The following is a 17,912-nucleotide window of genomic DNA, read 5'->3' on the forward strand; positions in this document are numbered from 1 at the left end:
GAGAGAGAGAGAGAGAGAGAGAGAGACCACTTCATGCTTTCTCATGTGAGCTAATTGGAGATAGAGAGAGCACTTCATGCTTTCTCATGTGAGCTCATGGGAGATCTCCATATTTTTAAACTGCTAATAATTGTTTTTAAATTATAGGCTTTTTAAGTTTTTGCGGGAAGGTAGGTGAGGAAGGGATCAGAGGGTGAGAATTGGGTCTGGAGTATTTTGAGGAATACGGGCGGGGGATGGATGCCCAATGTGAAAGAGAGATAGGGATTGGGATTGAGTGACCAAAATGGTGCAATACAACACCTAATTGAGTGACCTCTGTAACTATTTTTGTAGTTGAGTGACCAAAATGTAACTCCGAGGTATAGTTAAGGGACCATTGCTACAAATAAGCCATTACTTTTTGTATTTTTATTACTTGAAATGAATTACGCCTTACTCAAGCAAGGTCCAAAACCAATTTACAATAGAGAAGTGATCTTAAGACATTTCACAAAAAGTAACATTACATGTACGACATCTACAAATCATATTATTTCAACTGAAATCCACTTACATCACGTGAATCCCACCTCTATAGAGACATATATCGTGGTACTAATCGTTTTATAGTTTGAACAAATTAAAGTTGCATAAATTTCAAGGACGGAACTTGCAAGCGACTTTTAAGTCTTCAGTGGGTTTGTCATGGGCAAGTTCACTGTCCACCCATGCAGAGTAGCCCCCCTCCATGTTCGTCACATGCTGGAAACCCTGCAATTAATTTTCCAATTTTGATAAAATTTCCCCTTCAAATTATAATTTTATGAAAAAAATAATAAAAACCAGGAAAATGAAATTCATGATATAATTAACTGATAAACAAAGGCAGGCCAGTACCAGAAAAACTTACTTCATTGAGAAGATCAACACAAGCTTTAAGTGATCTGCCTCCACTGTTGCAACCCTTCAAATAAAAAGTAAAAAAAATTCGGGACTGATCAGATGAGAGTTCTCGTGAAAGGAAGAAGGAAAATCATAAGTTTTATAATTATACCACGACCAAGTGGTCCTGTTTCTTGAGAATTGAGGAAATTTGGGTGAGAAATTCAGGGTTTTTCACTCTACCTGCTTATTAACACAAGAAAACAAAACAAAACCTAATTATTATCATACATATACATATCTCATCTGGATGTCCGCACTTTATTATCGTGCGGATGTCATTATAAACAGGGACGAAAGCAAGGAGGCTAGCAGAAAATACATTACCTTCTTCTGTGATGAACATGTAAGGAATGTTCAAGGCATTTTCAACGTGGCTCTTGTTGAACTCCTCAACGGTCCTATTAATATAAAAAATTTCTTTTAGCATTGGATCAGAAAGCCTAAAAGGATCATCTCTCATTGTTTTCTTTTTTCTTTTCTAAATCCTGTGAAACTCAGCCGAAACTGTAATCAAGACTTGATTATACAAATTAATAGCTCAAAAATCAAGAACCCACAATTTTTTTTTCTTCTTCTGTTTTTCTATGTCTCATTAGTTTTGATCTTGAATTGAATTAAACTCATGGCATTGATCCCTTTATTTCAAGATCAACCACACCTGACATCCAGATAACGGTGACCTACGCTGAGGAGACCTTTTGCGGTGTAGACGTCGACGCTGGCAACATCTCCAGGCCTACAAATTAATAAACATAACTATTAAAATATATGTTATAATTAATCCGATCACTTGCACTGAAGCAAAAACCTTCAAGAATCAAAACTGCTTGCAAGATTTTTTCATATGAAACCATCTTACCTTTTCGTGGCAGCCATTGTTCGTATCTGCAGATTTGACTTCAACTTCGTTTGTTGAACCTAAAGAAATTTTAGTAGAAGCAGAACAACTTCGCCATTGTTAGAAACTTAGAACTGCCTGCCATGTCTCTCTATATATAAAAGTATAATACACATTTGACCTTATGTTCTCTCCAATTATTTTTCTCTGTAGATAAATTTAAATTGATAGAGTTGACATTACTCCAATTAAATTAATTAATTCTTCATCGATAATTTTTTTTAGTTCACAAGTTGCTTCCTTGAACATGCAATACATTGGCCACCTTACATTGCTTAACTTCCTGCCCAAGCATTTATAAATAATAATAAAAAGAATCATTGACTTTAAACTGATATATACCAAAACGTATATTGATGTGAACTTATGTGTCAGAGTGTTTCATTTATTCATGATGGAATTCTTCTTTAAATTTTATTTTATATAACTAAGATACTAATACTCCTTTTTATTTTTAATTTTATTTATGTATCTCTTTCTTTTTTCACCTCTTATGATTATTATATGATAAGAGGGGTTGGCTTTGAGTTTTTGACTTATGCAAAGCACTCAGGCAAGCATATCATATGCAGGCATCTACTTGCCTCCCTCCCTTAATTCAGCTCCACCTTCACCATAAATTTATAATCTGTATATAAACAAAACCCCAACTAGTATTCTACTTCTCTTCCTTCATCCTTCTTCCTTAATGCCAGGAGGAACCAAATGCTTTTCCAGCTTCCATGCTCCCAATGTCACCCTTTTCAGGAAGGTGCGTACTACGAAACGTGTTAGCATATTCAGAACATTATCATGCATATAGATTCAATCAAAACACGTAATAAATCTCAATGAAAATGCAGAGAGCTTTTGAGTAAAGGGAGGTCAGATTTCTGTGTGTGAGAGAGAGAGAGCTTTAGAAGAATGCTAGCTTTATCAGTCCAGCACCAAAACGTGTATATAGCATGACACTGACATAAACCGTTAGCGAGGAGATATTCGGTATTACATCACTAAATCTAGCCATTCAATCATTACCCTATAAGATAATGACAGGTGGCAAAATGCTATTACATTCTCTGCTGTACACTTGGACTATGATCCATAGGCAGCCTTCCTAACAAGAATAGAACCTTCATATTCTAATCCCATCACAGCAGCTACACCTATACACCAACACTCCCTTCTAGGTGTTGTGCTGAAATAACACCTAGAGCCTTCCTCAAATACTCAAATCTGTCTCTTGCTAATGGCTTGGTGAAAATGTCAGCAAGCTGCACTTCTGTTTTGCAATATAGCAAATCAATCTCACCATTTTGTAGAGCATCTCTTATGAAGTGAAACCTGCGGTTGATGTGTCTGGTTTTGTGATGATGAACAGGATTCTTTGATATAGCAATAGCTGAAGTGTTGTCACACAACAACTGAGTTGGTTCTACCTGTTCCTCTCCAAAATCAGATAACACAAACCTCAGCCACATAGCTTGTGCAGTAGCTTCTGCTGCACTCATGTACTCAGCCTCTGCTGTTGACAGAGCAACACTACTTTGCTTGATTGAAGCCCAAGAAAATGCACCTGACCCCAAGTTGAAAGCATAGCCTGATGTGCTCCTCATGTCATCTTCACTTCCACTCCAATCACTATCACAATAGCCTATTAACACTGCTCCTTTTCCCTTATCATAGGCAATTCCATAGTTTATGGTGCCTTGAACATATCTCAGCACTCTCTTTGCTGTTCCCATGTGCTTCTTGGTTGGATTATGCATGAATCTAGCCAAGAGGCTTGCTGCAAACATGATATCTGGTCTGGTTGCAGTCAGATATAGCAAGCTTCCCACCATTTGCCTATACAATGTCTCATCTGCTAGTTCACTTCCATCCACTTTTGACAACTTTTCATTCACTGCCAAAGGTGTTGCAACAGACTTGCAATCCTTAAGTCCAAATTTGTCAAGTAAAGTCTTTGCATACTTCTTCTGGTGAAGAAAGATGCAAGAATCAGTTTGTAGGACCCCAAGACCAAGGAAATGATGAAGTAGTCCTAGGTCAGTCATCTCATATTGTCTCATCATATCATCCTTGAATGCAGCCATCATTTCTTTTGAGCTTCCTGTGTAGATAATATCATCTACATATAGAGACACAATGAGAATACCACTTGTAGACATCTTTGTGTACAAAGTAGCTTCACTTGGACTTCTATAAAAACCAGTCTTGATGAAATAGGAATTTATCTCATCATACCAAGCTCTTGGAGCTTGTTTCAAACCATATAGAGCCTTTTTCAGCTTATACACTTTATCTTCACTTCCTTGCATCACAAAACCAGATGGTTGATCTACATAAACTTCTTCATTTAGCACTCCATTAAGAAATGCAGACTTTACATCTAGTTGAAACAGATTCCAGTTTCTCTGTGCAGCAACAGCCACCAAGGTTCTCACAGTATCAAGTCGAGCCACTGGTGCAAAGGTCTCATTGAAGTCAATTCCAGGCTTTTGAGAATAACCCTTTGCCACCAGCCGAGCCTTATTCTTCTGCACAGATCCATCTAGGTTCAGTTTAGTCTTATAGATCCATTTGACTCCAATGATTGGTTTATCAAATGGTCTATTCACAAGCTCCCATGTATTGTTCTTCTCAATCATGGTGATTTCAGCTTCCATTGCTTTCTTCCAAGAGTCATCCTTTGCTGCCTCTTCAAAACTTTCTGGTTCTATAATGCACATGTTGCATTTTTCATAAATTTCTGCAATGCTCTTGTACTTGAGAGGAGTGTGATCAACATCCTGTGATCCTGCTTCCCTTTCTTGGTCACTGATTTCAGTGTTTAAGCTAGGCATCTCATTCACTTCCAATTGTTCTTCAAATTCATAAGAACTCCCTTCTGCTCCTTGTTCTTCTTCTCTAATTTCAGTGAGCTGAATGTTCACACTAGTCTCCTTCTTTGTATTCCAATCCCAACACTCATTCTCACTAAATATCACATCTCTTGAAATGATAACCTTTTCAGTTTCAATATTGTAGAGCCTGTATCCCTTTTCACAGCTGCCATACCCCAAGAAAATACACCTTTTGCTTGCCAAATCTAGCTTCTGTCTTTGCTGTTTTGGTACATGAGCATAACACAATGAACCAAATACCTTCAGATGCTTAATTCCTGGTTTCCTCCCTCCATAAGCCTCAAATGGTGTCTTTTTGCTTAAGGCTTTAGTTGGACATCTATTCAAAATGTACACAGATGTGTTGACTGCCTCTGCCCAGAAATCAAGTGGAATTTTCTTTTCCAACATCAAACATTTGGCCATTTCTACTATAGTTCTATTCTTCCTCTCGGCCACACCATTTTGCTGTGGTGTGTATGGGGTTGTGAGCTGCCTTTCAATGCCTGCATTGTCACAGAACCTCTCAAACTCCACTGAAGTGTACTCTCCTCCTCTGTCACTTCTCAATTGTTTTAGTTTGTAGCCACTTTGCAATTCCACAGTGGCTTTGAACTTCTTAAACACACAAAGAGCTTCTGACTTGTGCCTTAAGAAATAGACCCAACACATCCTTGTGCAATCATCAATGAAAGTGAGAAAGAACCTATTTCCAGCTTTGGTAACTGTCTGCATAGGACCACAGATGTCACTGTGAATAAGTTCTAGTGGGGTTGATGCTCTAGAAATAGCTTCTCTTGGGAATGTTTCTCTACTTTGCTTGCCTAGAACACACCCCTCACATACCTGTCTATCTTCTTTAATTTCTGGCAGACCTACTACCATATCTTGCTCTTTCAATAGTTTTAGACTACTCATATTGAGATGTCCAAACCTTCTATGCCAGAGATCAGTGGAATGGTCTACACTTGCTCTATAAGCAAAGTGCATTTCAGCTTGCAACTTCAAAGGAAAGCTTCTGTTTCCTTTCATCTGAACCTTTGCCACCAGATTTGTATGAGAGCTGTCATTGTAGATTTCCACCTTGTGATCACCAAATACCAAATAATAGCCATGTTCTATCATCTGTCCTACACTGAGTAAGTTCTCTTTCAGTCCAGGTACAAGCATTATTTCTTTGATATGTCTCTTGCCTGCTTTGGTTTCAACCACAATAGTGCCTTTTCCAGTTACTTCTACAAGCTGTCCAGTTCCCATTTCAACCTTGGCAGTCACTTTTCTGTCAATATCCACCAACAAATCCTCTTTTCCTGTCATGTGATTGCTACACCCACTGTCCAAATACCAGATCTCTTCATCCCTTGTTACATCAGCACCACTTACATTGCTAGCATAGAACATTGTTGGTGCAGCTTCCACTTGAGTAGCATAGTTGATCTGCTGTGGTGTTTTCTTGCTGTAGCAGTCTTTTGCAATGTGACCAAGTTTATCACAGTTATAACACTTTGGCTTGCCCTTGAATCGACATTCACCAAAATGTAGCTTACCACAGTGTTTGCAGGGAGTTTTAGTGCCTTCACTTGCCTTGTTATCCCACTTCTTGCCTTTGGATTTCCAATTCTTATTCTGCTTGTTGTTCTGTTCTCCATTCTTAGTCTGTTTGGCATCTACACTAAGGCTAGCAAATGCCTTCTCTGTTCTGTTTTCAGAATGCCTATCTAAACGCAACTCAAAGCTCTTTAGTGAGGCAACAACCTCCTGCACCTCAATCTCATTCAGATCTCTAGAATGTTCAATAACTGAACATATAGAGTCATAGGTAGATGGCAGACTAATAAGCAGTTTTTGAACAATTCTCTCCCTAGGCAATTCCTCCCCATAACTTCTCATTTGATTAATTAAATCAAATAGTTTAGTAACATAGACAGTTAAGGATTCATCATCCTTCATTCTTGTATATTCAAATTCCCTTCTAAGGCCTTGCAATTTAACACTCCTTACCTGCTTATCTCCATGGAATTCTTGCTGCAGAATACTCCAGGCACCTTTTGATGTCTCTTCATGAGATATTCGTGGGAATATCTCCTCTGAAACTGCTCCTTGAATCAATCCAAGGGCCTTGGCATCCTTCATGAGTACCTCAGCAACCATGCCTTTCCCACTTGATTCTTCTGTCTCCTTTTTCTGATCACCAGATTCATCTGACTTTTTCAGATCCATACCATCAAGTCCTTTGATCACAAAATCCCACAGTCCATGAGATTTGAAGATGGTCTTCATCCTAATGCTCCAGAAATCGTAGTTCTCACCATTGAAAATTGGTGCTCTCAACTCACCACCACTTGATCCAGCCATGTTAGACTTAGATCTGCAGAACTCAAGCTCAGCTGCAGCTTCAATAGCTTAGCACAGAGAAACTCCCAGTATTACAAGATCAAACCAGGCTCTGAGGCCATGTTAGCATATTCAGAACATTATCATGCATATAGATTCAATCAAAACACGTAATAAATCTCAATGAAAATGCAGAGAGCTTTTGAGTAAAGAGAGGTCAGATTTCTGTGTGTGAGAGAGAGAGAGCTTTTAGAAGAATGCTAGCTGTATCAGCCCAGCACCAAAACATGTATATATCATGACACTGACAAAAACCGTTAGGGAGGAGATATTCCCTATTACATCACTAAATCTAGCCATTCAATCATTACCTTATAAGATAATGACAGGTGGCAAAATGCTATTACATTCTCTGCTGTACACTTGGACTATGATCCAAGGCAGCCTTCCTAACAAGAATAGAACCTTCATATTCTAATTCCATCACAGCAGCTACACCTATACACCAACAAAACGAACCCCTAATTTGATTTTTCTCTTTTGAAATCAAATAAAGCACATACTTGGCTACCTAAGCTATATATTAGCACTAATTAATCACTAATATATCGCTAGCAACTTTTACAGCTTGGGGCGGAGTTTGTAGGGACCTTCATCTTGGTGTTTTCAGCAGCGGCAGGACCTATTGTGAATGAGAAGTACCATGGTGTAGAGACACTGCTAGGCAATGCGGCATGTTCAGGCCTAGCAGTGATGGTCGTCATTCTGTCCACGGGCCACATCTCCGGAGCACACTTAAACCCATCGGTCACCCTTGCCTTCGCAACGTTTCGACACTTCCCATGGTCCCAAGTTCCCCTCTACATAATAGTGCAGGTTTCGGCATCAATTTCTGCAAGTTTTGCTCTCAAGGGTGTCTTCCATCCCTTCATGTCTGGTGGAGTTACGGTTCCTTCAGTGACCCATGGCCAAGCTTTTTCACTCGAGTTCATCGTCACTTTCATTCTTATGTTTACTATAACTGCCGTTGCCACTGATACCCGTGCGGTATATATGTCATTCAGTGCTCACTAAGCGCTAGTTGGGTCACAAGATTAGGGTTTGATGATGCATGTGTCTCTATATACAGGTAGGGGAGATGGCAGGTGTGGCAATTGGTGCTACAGTATTGCTCGACATTCTTGTGGCAGGGTGAGTAACCTTTATTCTTGTTTCTTTTTCTGCTGCTGAAAATAGCATGCATAGAAAATTAAATGAAAATTATTTAATCTTATAGTTTATCTAAATAATATTATATTTACATAGCAGGCCAACTACTGGAGGTTCAATGAATCCTATCCGGACTTTGGGTCCAGCTATTGCTGCAGGAAATTATAAGGGATTGTGGATCTATTTGGTTGCACCCACATTTGGGGCCTTAGCTGGAGCTGCTGCCTACACAACTGTGAAGCTCCCAGACAATAAACCTCCAAACCAGGTTAGGATTTCTACTTGTTAGATTGTAGGGTGATTGCTTTGATATACCACTTGTTGGAATTTAGGAGGTGTGAGTGATGTTGCTCTAATACCGTTGTTGGTTTATGTGGTGAAGGAGTTTAGGACAATAGGACAATAGTTGAATAAAGTGATTTTATTACATTGGAGAGAATAGTACATAGGTGTAAGCTAATTGGCCACCACACTTGATTTAGATTAGTTTGGGCTATTTGGCCCTAGCTTGAGTTCTTGTCTTCAAGCTTCTTCCATAGGTTGGGTAGCTAGTTCCCTCGTGGATTGGGAGTTGTAGTGGTTAACTCCCACCATGTAACATCTAGGGAATATATATATATATATATATATATATATTTAAAGGCAACGTAAGCAAGCTTTTGTTCTTCCCTTCATTCTTCCCCCCTTCCCTCTTACATTCTCTTCAAAAATCTGATTTTGGGATGAGTTGTTCATCTATTGGAGATGAGTCACCTAGTCTAGGCTAAGGATATTAATTGCATAAACTAAGATAAGTTTGGGGATGAAAGAAATGAAATTTGGGTGAGGAAGAGAAGAAAAAATTCTCTAAGGTGAGTCAATTTCGAAAAGTTTGGTTTTTTACTTTGTGATTGTGTGATTTTAGTCTCTTAAAGAATAATTTGAGTCATATGAGTGTTAGGAAAAATTGAATTGGAAGAGGTTGAATTTCTATTTTCAGGTTGAGTGGATAGAGCATTTTTCAAGTGTGGGTGTTGTTGATTTTGGTTTCATTTTGAGTTTTTGATGAGTTCGATTGATAGGTATGAAGTTTAGAAGTGTTTTAGAAGCTTTGGGAACAACCTGGGGGTGTTGGAATGATTGGAAACAACTTTGAACCAAATCTGGAAAATGTCATTTTCTGGAAATTTTCAGCCCGCGAGCCTCACTTTGGCTCTCTTTTTCTCCCAATACTTTGAGTGTTTGAGGAATTCAATTGTTGGGTTTTAAACTAGACATGGCAAGGAACAAAAAAAAAATTGGGTTCATCGAATTTGGTTGAGTTTTGATAGGTCAAACACATGTGCAAAATTTGGAAAAAAAAATCTATTTTCTGTAGAAAACCAGCCGCAAGCCCAACTTTGGAGCTGGTTTCCTCCTTTTTAGTTTCGTTTTCATTGTCATTCTTGGGTTAGAAACTAGAGATATCAAGCTTCAAAACCATCACAAGTTTTTCCATTTTCGTTAACTTTTGATTGGTCAAAATGTCTCACAAAATCTAGGATTTAATCTGGAAAACAGAGGAAGTTGCAGGATTTTTTTATAAGATGATGAACAGTAACCAGAGACAAGCCCACTCGCAGCTCCGACAAGTGTCAGCGCACGGCCGCTGTTCCGGCAGCCTCTGACGCCATATTTTTAATCCATCCAACTCACTTTCTCGATCCAAGTCCAAGGTATAGATTTCGGGGTCGTTTTGAGTGGTTTAGCTTGGAGAGGGTGCACTCTCTATGTTAAGAGAGAAAATTGTTTTTATAAAATTAGATTTTCTAACTTCATTTATGTTATTTATTTTTCAAATCTAGGAACGGGATCTAACCTAGCAACCTCCGAGAGGTAATTTCGTCATTTTAGCTTGTTGTTTTTTTTATGGATATTGTTAGATTAATACTATTGTTTCGTTTTATAAATGTTTGTATAGTATTATGTGATGTTGGATGAATATTACTATCCATGTGATTAAATTTGAAATATGATTATTTTACTTATTTGAATTATTATCATTCTGCGAAGATTAATGAATGTTTAAGCTGCATTACATATGGAACATGAATACAGTTGTGTTGGATCTGTGTGTAGTTTAAGGTATATCTAAGGGGTGGGAGAAGGCTTTAGATATATCTGAGTAAGAAAAAAAGTAAAATATATTCAAGTGACGAGAGCAGGGCTTGAATATAATGAGGTGATGGGAGCATGGCCTCTAATGAAAAGTGAAAGTTGAGAAATTCGTAAACAAAATAAACATGGGGTAAGGGACGAATGGGCACTAGTTTATATTTTAGGGTATTCGGAGCCACAGTGATAAAATGCATGGTATGGGACATGCATGTTTGATGCCCTAAAGTATGAATTAGTGGGTTTATAAGAGAGTGAATTCATGACATAATCGCATATGCATAACACTTTTATCTTGTAATTGTTTAATGCATGTCACTGTGATTAGCGGTGATAACTGGCTTTGAAGAGGGAGGGGGGTGGGTTTGGGGGTGGGGAATTTACAGTACTCTACTGGGCATTAAAATGCTCACACCCTGTTAAATGTTGCAGGTTCCAATGAAAATCCTGAGGAAGGAGAAGTTGCCACCAGAGGACTATATCAGTGTTGTTAGTCACTATTTGTAAAATTATTAAGGAATAAATTGTTGGAATATGATTCTAGTGTGTGTAACTAACTTTGAGCTACTGCGACTCTGACTTTGTATTTATTAAATAAGTTTGTAAAATTATTAGCTCTATTTCTATCATATCATAGTTATAGGAGTTTGTTTATATAACTATGGTATGATTCATGCCTTAATACGGAGATAATCCCTATTTTTGAATCGGAGCGTGACACACCACCTTTAGTTGATTAGCTAGATAGCTAGCTAGTAGGCGAGGCCCTGAGCATAGGTGGGCAAGGAGGTCGCTTAGGCCTTCTCCAACCCATGAGGGGCTAAATTCAAATTTTCCCTCTCCAAAAAGTAACTATTTGAGTTTTGCTCAGACTCAAATCGTTTTTTCTCTCAACCCTCCGGAGTCAAATTTTAAGTCCACAACTTTATTAAATTGTTTAAGAATGGTTTAAGTCTAATTTTTTTTTTTTATTGATAACTTTTCTTCATTCAATCTCTTTAAATAACTTCATAATTAAATTTTTTGAACAATTTGACCTAAAAAAATTGAAATTCCATAAATATAATTTGACATAGATTAATTTAAAATATTATTTTGACCATTGGATTTAAATTTCAGCTGTTGGATCTTTTTTTTTATCATTAAAATAGTTTAGATTTAATCTAGATCGTTGATTTAAGTTACATTTAGAATATTATAAAAAATAAAAAAAAAACCAAACAGCAACAACAGCTTGACAAGCATACAAACTTGAACAGCACAGCAGGTCAACTGGGGCCCACGTCAGATTCTGTGCACATGGGGATGTTTTAGGTGCAGTGGGCTCCATTGAATAGTATTGGGTCCATGTATATTTGGGTCTAAATTTGGGTTTTCCCAAATTTTGAGTCCTTCATTTTCTTGGGTTGGGAGAGGTTTTGGGCAATATTTTGGGTTTAAGTCCTTGGGTTGGAGATGGCCTTAGAGAACTCAAACCCAAAATTTCACCCTCCAAAATACACTATTCATGTATTTTTAGGACTCAAATTGTTTTTTCCTCCAACCTTGCGGACTCATAATTTGAGTCCGCAACTTTATTAAATTGTTAAAGAATAATATAATCCTATATTTTTGTTGTGGTTAATGTTTTTTTAGTTAATTTTTGCATATGACTCCGTGATTTATTTTTTTGAACATTTTGACATAAATTTTTTGGAATTTCACGAATATAATTTTATTAACAAATTGATGGGTATTTATATAGAGTTTAGGATATGTTTTGAGGTTGCATCCAACTTAGAATAATATATTTACTTCTTTTTACCTTTGGATTTAAATTTAAGCTATTGGATTATTATTTTTCTCGTTGATCCAGCCAAAATTTAATATCAGTCGTTGATTTCTAGCCTTTAGGTTTGAAAAAAAAAATTTATTGAAAGAAGCCCATTTGAAATGCAGCCATTGAAGTGCAATTTTTTAGTTGCCTAGGCTTTGACATGTGGCCAACAACTTGGGGTAGTGGGCAACAGCCCATCATTTGCTTAAAATGAGGTCCTACATGGCTCTTGTTTGCTACGAATTGGGCCCCACAAAAATTCTGCCTGGACTAGAATATGGGGCCAAATTCCGCCCCATTTTTTAGTCAACTCAAATTCCCCCCCTCCAAATACATGGGTTGGAGAAGGTTTTGGGCTAAAAATCCCAAATTTTGGGATTTACCTCCCATGGTTGGAGATGGTCTTAGGGCCTCCAAATTGGAAGGACCCCCAATTTTTATAAACCTCTATCTGTGTGTATATATATATATATATGTTACTTAAAAAATGGTACTATATTAATATTATATTAAGCCCAAGTACTACTTTTAAAAAAAGCCCAATTATTTACTCCAAAACTAAAAATGGAAACTTATTAATGTCCAATTATTTTTTTAAAGTTTACCATTTTAATAAGTTAACCAAGTTGAATAGGTTAACCTAGTAGGATATACCTTAGCAAAAACAAAAAAAAACGTAGCAGCATATAGGAAATATGCTCTACTCAACACAAGAAAAAAAAATAAGCAATTTATTATTGAATCTCTACTACAAGAGGAAATGCAAAGTTAATTGATATTACTTTGGCATCGAAAAATTAAAGACGGGTGATGTTTTGATGCATTTTATAAAGTTGTTATGTGAATTACATTTTGTTTTTTTTTAGGTTACAATTTTGACCTTGAGTTCATATAATCTTTTTAACTTATAAATTTTTTTTTTGCATAAACATACATAGAGAGTATGCCACATTTTAATAGTTCCCTTAGGGCCTCCAAAACCTTAAGACCACCACTGCTAGCTAGTTTAGTTTGCTAGCTCACTAGCTTAGATTTGGATAGCTTGTTTTCTCCCACATAGATTGGGAGTTCTATTAGTTTACTCCACATTTCATTGTATCTAGGTTGCATGCCTATTTATAGGCTTGATCAACCAACATGCTTTGTTCCACCGACTTGGGAAGATTAACCCCAGCCACATATGTGTGGCTTTCTCTATAATAATCTTCATTCTTCCCATTGGTTTTGCCGACATAGGTAAGCTTCTCCAATAGTTTAGGCTAATCTCAAAGCATTCTAGATTTCTTCACACATTTCTTTAGCACAAATGTGCATTATTTTCTACACCACTGCTGCCAATTAGCCCAAACTATCAATCATGTTCAAGTTATTTGATCTCCACTTTCATTTGATCATATGTGTTGGTGTGTAATAGGTTCACGACGCCTTTAATCGTGACGATATTTCAAACTAAGACTCGATCGGGCTTTAATTATATATGTAGATAATCATAACATGAGCAGACTTAGTTTCATGGACTATTTGATGATTAACGTTATGGTAATCTTATTACAGGTCGCATCAGATGAGCTTGTTGATCCTAAACTCTGAACAGTTGATGAGCCTCTATTTAGTTTTGTATGGTATCAAAGGTAGTTTATATTAACGGATGGACGGAACTACTACAAGGACTATAGTGGGTTGTAGCCCAGTGGGTTTTGGGGGGAAAAAAAAATTAAACCTATATATTTGCCTTCTTTTAAATATAACCCAGCATATATTAACCTATAAAAGTCCAAAAAAATCTAAATCTTAATGAATTTAGTTGCAGGGCAACTAAAAATACACATTAAAATAAGTACACTTTCAATTAAACATTATTTCATTTTTGATAATATGTGGTTTTTTGGTTGAATTTAATATGTGTATTTGTTTTAAGTTAAAGCTTATTAGAAATTGCAAGGGCTTGTAGCTCAAATAGTTAGGACCATCTATCCTTGTCTAAGATTTGATTTTCCCCTTATTGCTTGTATCCAATTTTATTATTATTATTATTATTTAAAATTAGTCAATTGAGCAATGAACTAGCGTGGTTTATATGATTCAATGTATAAAAAAAATTTTTTTTTCTAAAAAGACTATAGAAACTATAACTACATAAAAATAATCATTAAATTTTTAGCTAATAAATGTAGCTAGACTACAAGTTGAAAATTCTTGGCTCCACCAGAGAGCACTCTATGTTATAAAAGAACAACAGAAGTTAAACAGAACTCGGAATATTAATATATTCTCAATATTGTATTTGTCAGAATCTACCTAATGAAATTCAGAGAAATGACTTTTTGAAAAGAAAAGAAAAGAAAAATTATATATATATAAATGAAAGGGGTGACCTACCTTAAAAAAACCCACTACGGACAACCTGATGATAAATTTATTTATTGTAAGAGTTAATCCTGAATTGTAATATCCTTGCCTTAAAAAAGAGATTCATGTGCTAAACTGTCATCTACACCTGCCATAAGTATTGCTGTCAAGTACATGCTCTCGACGACGGTGCAGGAGAAGCTAGGAACTGTACGGTCGTTTCCTTCCTGCTATGACTATCGTGCATACCCAAAAGCTGCTGCTGTTATTTCGGAATTACAAGTTGATCAAAACATGTGTTGCTTACTCATCATCTGTTCCTGACTTCCACGTCACTAGAAACCATGACAATTCTTAGAGGCCCTGCAAAAATTATTAGATTATAGAATTCATCAATAAACAAGTACGAATTAGGATTGAATTGATGATACACTCGATACGTTTAAAATGTTGGAAGTTATTTCCTGTTTAATACCCATATCTAGATTTGGTCTCCCAGTTAAATAAAAGATACGGGATCTTAATCAGATTAGTAATTAATCCAATTAGGATATTACCGGTGGCCTACGATAAATTATTTTATGTGCTAGGGTTTTGTGGATCAATGGTTCCTTGATGGTGAAGTAACTTACGGTATTTGAGCGTATATATAAGGGAGACTTTGGAAAAACCCAAAGGAGAGAGAAATTTTTTAAAAGAAGTCAAAATAGACAAAATTGCCCTTATTTATTTTTGGATTTCTTAATGAATCATTTACATTTGCATGTCTTTGATTTGAAAGTCGAGAGGTTTTTCTGTCTTTTTTGAAAAATGTTTGGCTTTTTCCAAAAGTGAAAGTTTTTTTATGGCTAAAACCTAAATTTACTTATATATAAATACAAGGTCCCCTTTTGTAGCCTCACACAACAAAAAGCACAAACAAGACAATTACCCCATTTAGTCTATTATGTAAAGGAGGCGCAACAAGAAGAAGATCCTCGATTTTTGAGAAGACAGGCGACATTACGGTTGTTCATTGTCATGGCTTCACGAGGTAAGGAATTAGTGTTTTGTTTATACAAACCATTATTAAGGTTAACTAATGATACAACCACCTCTACAAAGGTTATAACTAACGTTGTCGTCCTTCAGTTGTGTTCAATGAAACGCGGTGTTTCACTAAAGTTGTTTTCTAAAAGCCAAACTCTGCCGCTTTGGTGAAACAAAATTGTCCTCCCTTGCCCAATCTACCCTTTTAAAACCAAACCTTTACCTGCGGTGAAAAACCAAAAAACAAATAAAAAACCTTACTTACAGCCCAACCAGTTAGAACTGAAATGTGTTGCTGGCTTGACCAATTTTATTAATAATTCTACAAACCTTCCCCAGCTTATTCCTTCTTCTTTATCAAGCCAATCTACATAAAAAACAGTTTCAACATTGATTATTTTTATTATAAATAATTCAATACTCGGAAGGCTTAGCGCCTGGCTTTGTGAGATATGAAACGCCTCGCCTTTTTAAACCTTGATATAAACAACCCAACTGGTATTTCTATTTATCTTCCTTCATTCTTCTTCCTTAATGCCAGGAGGAACCAAATGCTTGTCGAGCTGCCATGCTCCCATTGTCACTCTTCTCCAGAAGGTACATATCTCTATACACACCAAATTAGTTTTTTCTCTAATTAATTATTGCTAATTAATCACTAATAGCAAGCATCGTTTACAGCTCGGAGCGGAGTTTGTGGGGACCTTCATCTTGGTGTTTTCAGCAACAGCGGGACCTATTGTGAACCAGAAGTACCATAATGCAGAGACACTGCTAGGTAATGCGGCATGTTCAGGCCTAGCAGTGATGGCCGTGATTTTGTCCACGGGCCACATCTCCGGAGCACACTTAAACCCATCGGTCACCATTGCCTTCGCAGCGTTTCGACACTTCCCGTGGTATCAAGTTCCCCTCTACATAATAGCGCAGGTTTCGGCGTCCATTTCTGCAAGTTTTGCTCTCAAGGGTGTCTTCCATCCCTTCATGTCTGGTGGAGTTACGGTTCCTTCTGTGAACCATGGCCAAGCTTTTGCACTCGAGTTCATCGTCACTTTCATTCTCATGTTTACTATCACTGCCGTTGCCACTGATACCCGTGCGGTAAATATGTGTGTGTGTGTGTATAAATATATGTTTATATATTCCTAATTTTCTTAATTCAGTGTTCACAAGATTAGGGTTTGATGCATGTCTCTGTACAGGTAGGGGAGATGGCAGGTGTGGCAATTGGTGCTACAGTTTTGGTCAACATCCTTGTGGCAGGGTGAGCAGCCTCTTTATTCTTTTTCTTTTTTTTCTTTTTTTTTTCTTTTTTTTCTGCTGCAGAAATATCATTCATAGAAAATAAAATTTACGTTATTTAAACTTAGTTTATGTAAATAAAATTATATATTTATATGGCAGGCCAACAACTGGAGGTTCAATGAATCCTATCCGGACTTTGGGTCCGGCTGTTGCTGCTGGAAACTGTAGGGGATTATGGATCTACTTGGTTGCACCCACACTTGGTGCCTTAGCTGGAGCTGCTGCCTACACAACTGTGAAGCTCCCAGACAATATACCTTCAAACCAGGTTAGGGGGGGCTTCCCACTACTGCCTATTAGTCCAAACCAGTCTATTGATTCATGACTACTCTAATCGTGAAGATAATTCAAAATAAGACTCGATCGTGCTGTATAAATTCATATCAGTGTCATAGGATTAGCAGCTAGACTTAGTTTCACTGACCATTTGATGATTAAGGTTTATGGTAATTTTCTTACAGGTCGCAGAGGAGCTTGTCAATCCTAATCCCTGAACAGCCGCTGAGTCTATATTTACTTTTGTATGGTATCAAATGTAGGTTATAGTAATTGAACGGAGAGCTCTACCCTTTTTTTTTTGGGTAAAGGGAGAGCTCTCTATGTTATCCAAAAACAACAAAAACAAAAAAGAGAGCTCGGAAGGGCCCCTTCGTTTACATTTTTAAAAGCCCATATTCGTTTTTCGTTTCCATTTTTCACTAGATACGCATTCAGCAACTAATTAAATGTTTTTTTTATTGAAAAGAAATTGGTTTATTAATGACTCTAATATACAATTTAATTTAAATTATTTTCACATTATTGACCAGACACATTTTCACTGTTTTTGTTCTCATAAATTGTTTTCCAGTTAAACTAATGGAAGCATTCTCAAATCTTGAAAATACAAATTCATTTTATCATTTTCATTTTATGAAAACAGTTTCAGAAAACATTACCAAACGGGTATATTCACAATTTTATCTTTGTCGGATTCTACCTAATGAATTGCAGAGAAATGATTGGAAAAAAAAATTCAAAATGAAAGGGGTGTGAGGAAAAATAGTGC

General features: G+C 36.8%; 3 protein-coding genes across 5 annotated transcripts; 2 read left to right on the forward strand and 1 right to left on the reverse strand.

Annotated features, from left to right (window-relative positions):
- Positions 384–1,898, reverse strand: LOC18783283 (rhodanese-like domain-containing protein 19, mitochondrial). 2 transcript variants are annotated; one of them, XM_020560183.1, is made up of 6 exons: positions 1,787–1,898; positions 1,586–1,663; positions 1,252–1,325; positions 1,037–1,107; positions 880–946; positions 384–753 (listed from the first exon to the last, which is right to left on the reverse strand). In XM_020560183.1, the coding sequence occupies exons 1-6, from the start codon at positions 1,801–1,803 to the stop codon at positions 698–700; spliced, it is 363 nt and encodes a 120-aa protein (XP_020415772.1). In that variant the 5' UTR covers positions 1,804–1,898; the 3' UTR covers positions 384–697. The 2 variants fall into 2 exon arrangements, with proteins under 2 accessions (XP_020415772.1, XP_007217853.1); XM_007217791.2 differs by having other exon boundaries at positions 893–946; positions 1,787–1,897.
- Positions 8,106–9,809, forward strand: LOC18784480 (probable aquaporin NIP5-1). Of its 2 annotated transcripts, none has more exons than XM_020561115.1 (3): positions 8,106–8,214; positions 8,329–8,500; positions 9,772–9,809. In XM_020561115.1, the coding sequence occupies exons 1-3, from the start codon at positions 8,135–8,137 to the stop codon at positions 9,799–9,801; spliced, it is 282 nt and encodes a 93-aa protein (XP_020416704.1). In that variant the 5' UTR covers positions 8,106–8,134; the 3' UTR covers positions 9,802–9,809. The 2 variants fall into 2 exon arrangements, with proteins under 2 accessions (XP_020416704.1, XP_020416705.1); XM_020561116.1 differs by having other exon boundaries at positions 8,332–8,500.
- On the forward strand, positions 16,012–17,543 carry LOC109948122 (probable aquaporin NIP5-1). The gene is made up of 5 exons (XM_020560059.1): positions 16,012–16,057; positions 16,101–16,156; positions 16,241–16,660; positions 16,762–16,823; positions 16,964–17,543. The coding sequence occupies exons 1-5, from the start codon at positions 16,012–16,014 to the stop codon at positions 17,187–17,189; spliced, it is 810 nt and encodes a 269-aa protein (XP_020415648.1). The 3' UTR covers positions 17,190–17,543.

Source organism: Prunus persica, chromosome G3 (assembly GCF_000346465.2).
Source record: "Prunus persica cultivar Lovell chromosome G3, Prunus_persica_NCBIv2, whole genome shotgun sequence".
Classification (NCBI taxonomy): domain Eukaryota; kingdom Viridiplantae; phylum Streptophyta; class Magnoliopsida; order Rosales; family Rosaceae; genus Prunus; species Prunus persica.

Bases quoted from the DNA above. Each gene is read 5' to 3' on its own strand.
- LOC18783283 (XM_007217791.2), bottom strand. The intron at 1,108-1,251 runs GTAATGTATTTT...GTTAATAAGCAG, and splicing joins CATGTTCATCACAGAAGAAG to GTAGAGTGAAAAACCCTGAA. The intron at 754-892 runs GTAAGTTTTTCT...AATTAATTGCAG, and splicing joins GTGTTGATCTTCTCAATGAA to GGTTTCCAGCATGTGACGAA.
- LOC18784480 (XM_020561115.1), top strand. From the start codon at position 8,135: ATGTGTCTCTATATACAGGTAGGGGAGATGGCAGGTGTGGCAATTGGT. The intron at 8,215-8,328 runs GTGAGTAACCTT...ATATTTACATAG, and splicing joins CTCGACATTCTTGTGGCAGG to CAGGCCAACTACTGGAGGTT. The intron at 8,501-9,771 runs GTTAGGATTTCT...TCTGGAAAACAG, and splicing joins ACAATAAACCTCCAAACCAG to AGGAAGTTGCAGGATTTTTT.
- LOC109948122 (XM_020560059.1), top strand. From the start codon at position 16,012: ATGAAACGCCTCGCCTTTTTAAACCTTGATATAAACAACCCAACTG. The intron at 16,058-16,100 runs GTATTTCTATTT...CCTTAATGCCAG, and splicing joins TGATATAAACAACCCAACTG to GAGGAACCAAATGCTTGTCG. The intron at 16,661-16,761 runs GTAAATATGTGT...GTCTCTGTACAG, and splicing joins TTGCCACTGATACCCGTGCG to GTAGGGGAGATGGCAGGTGT.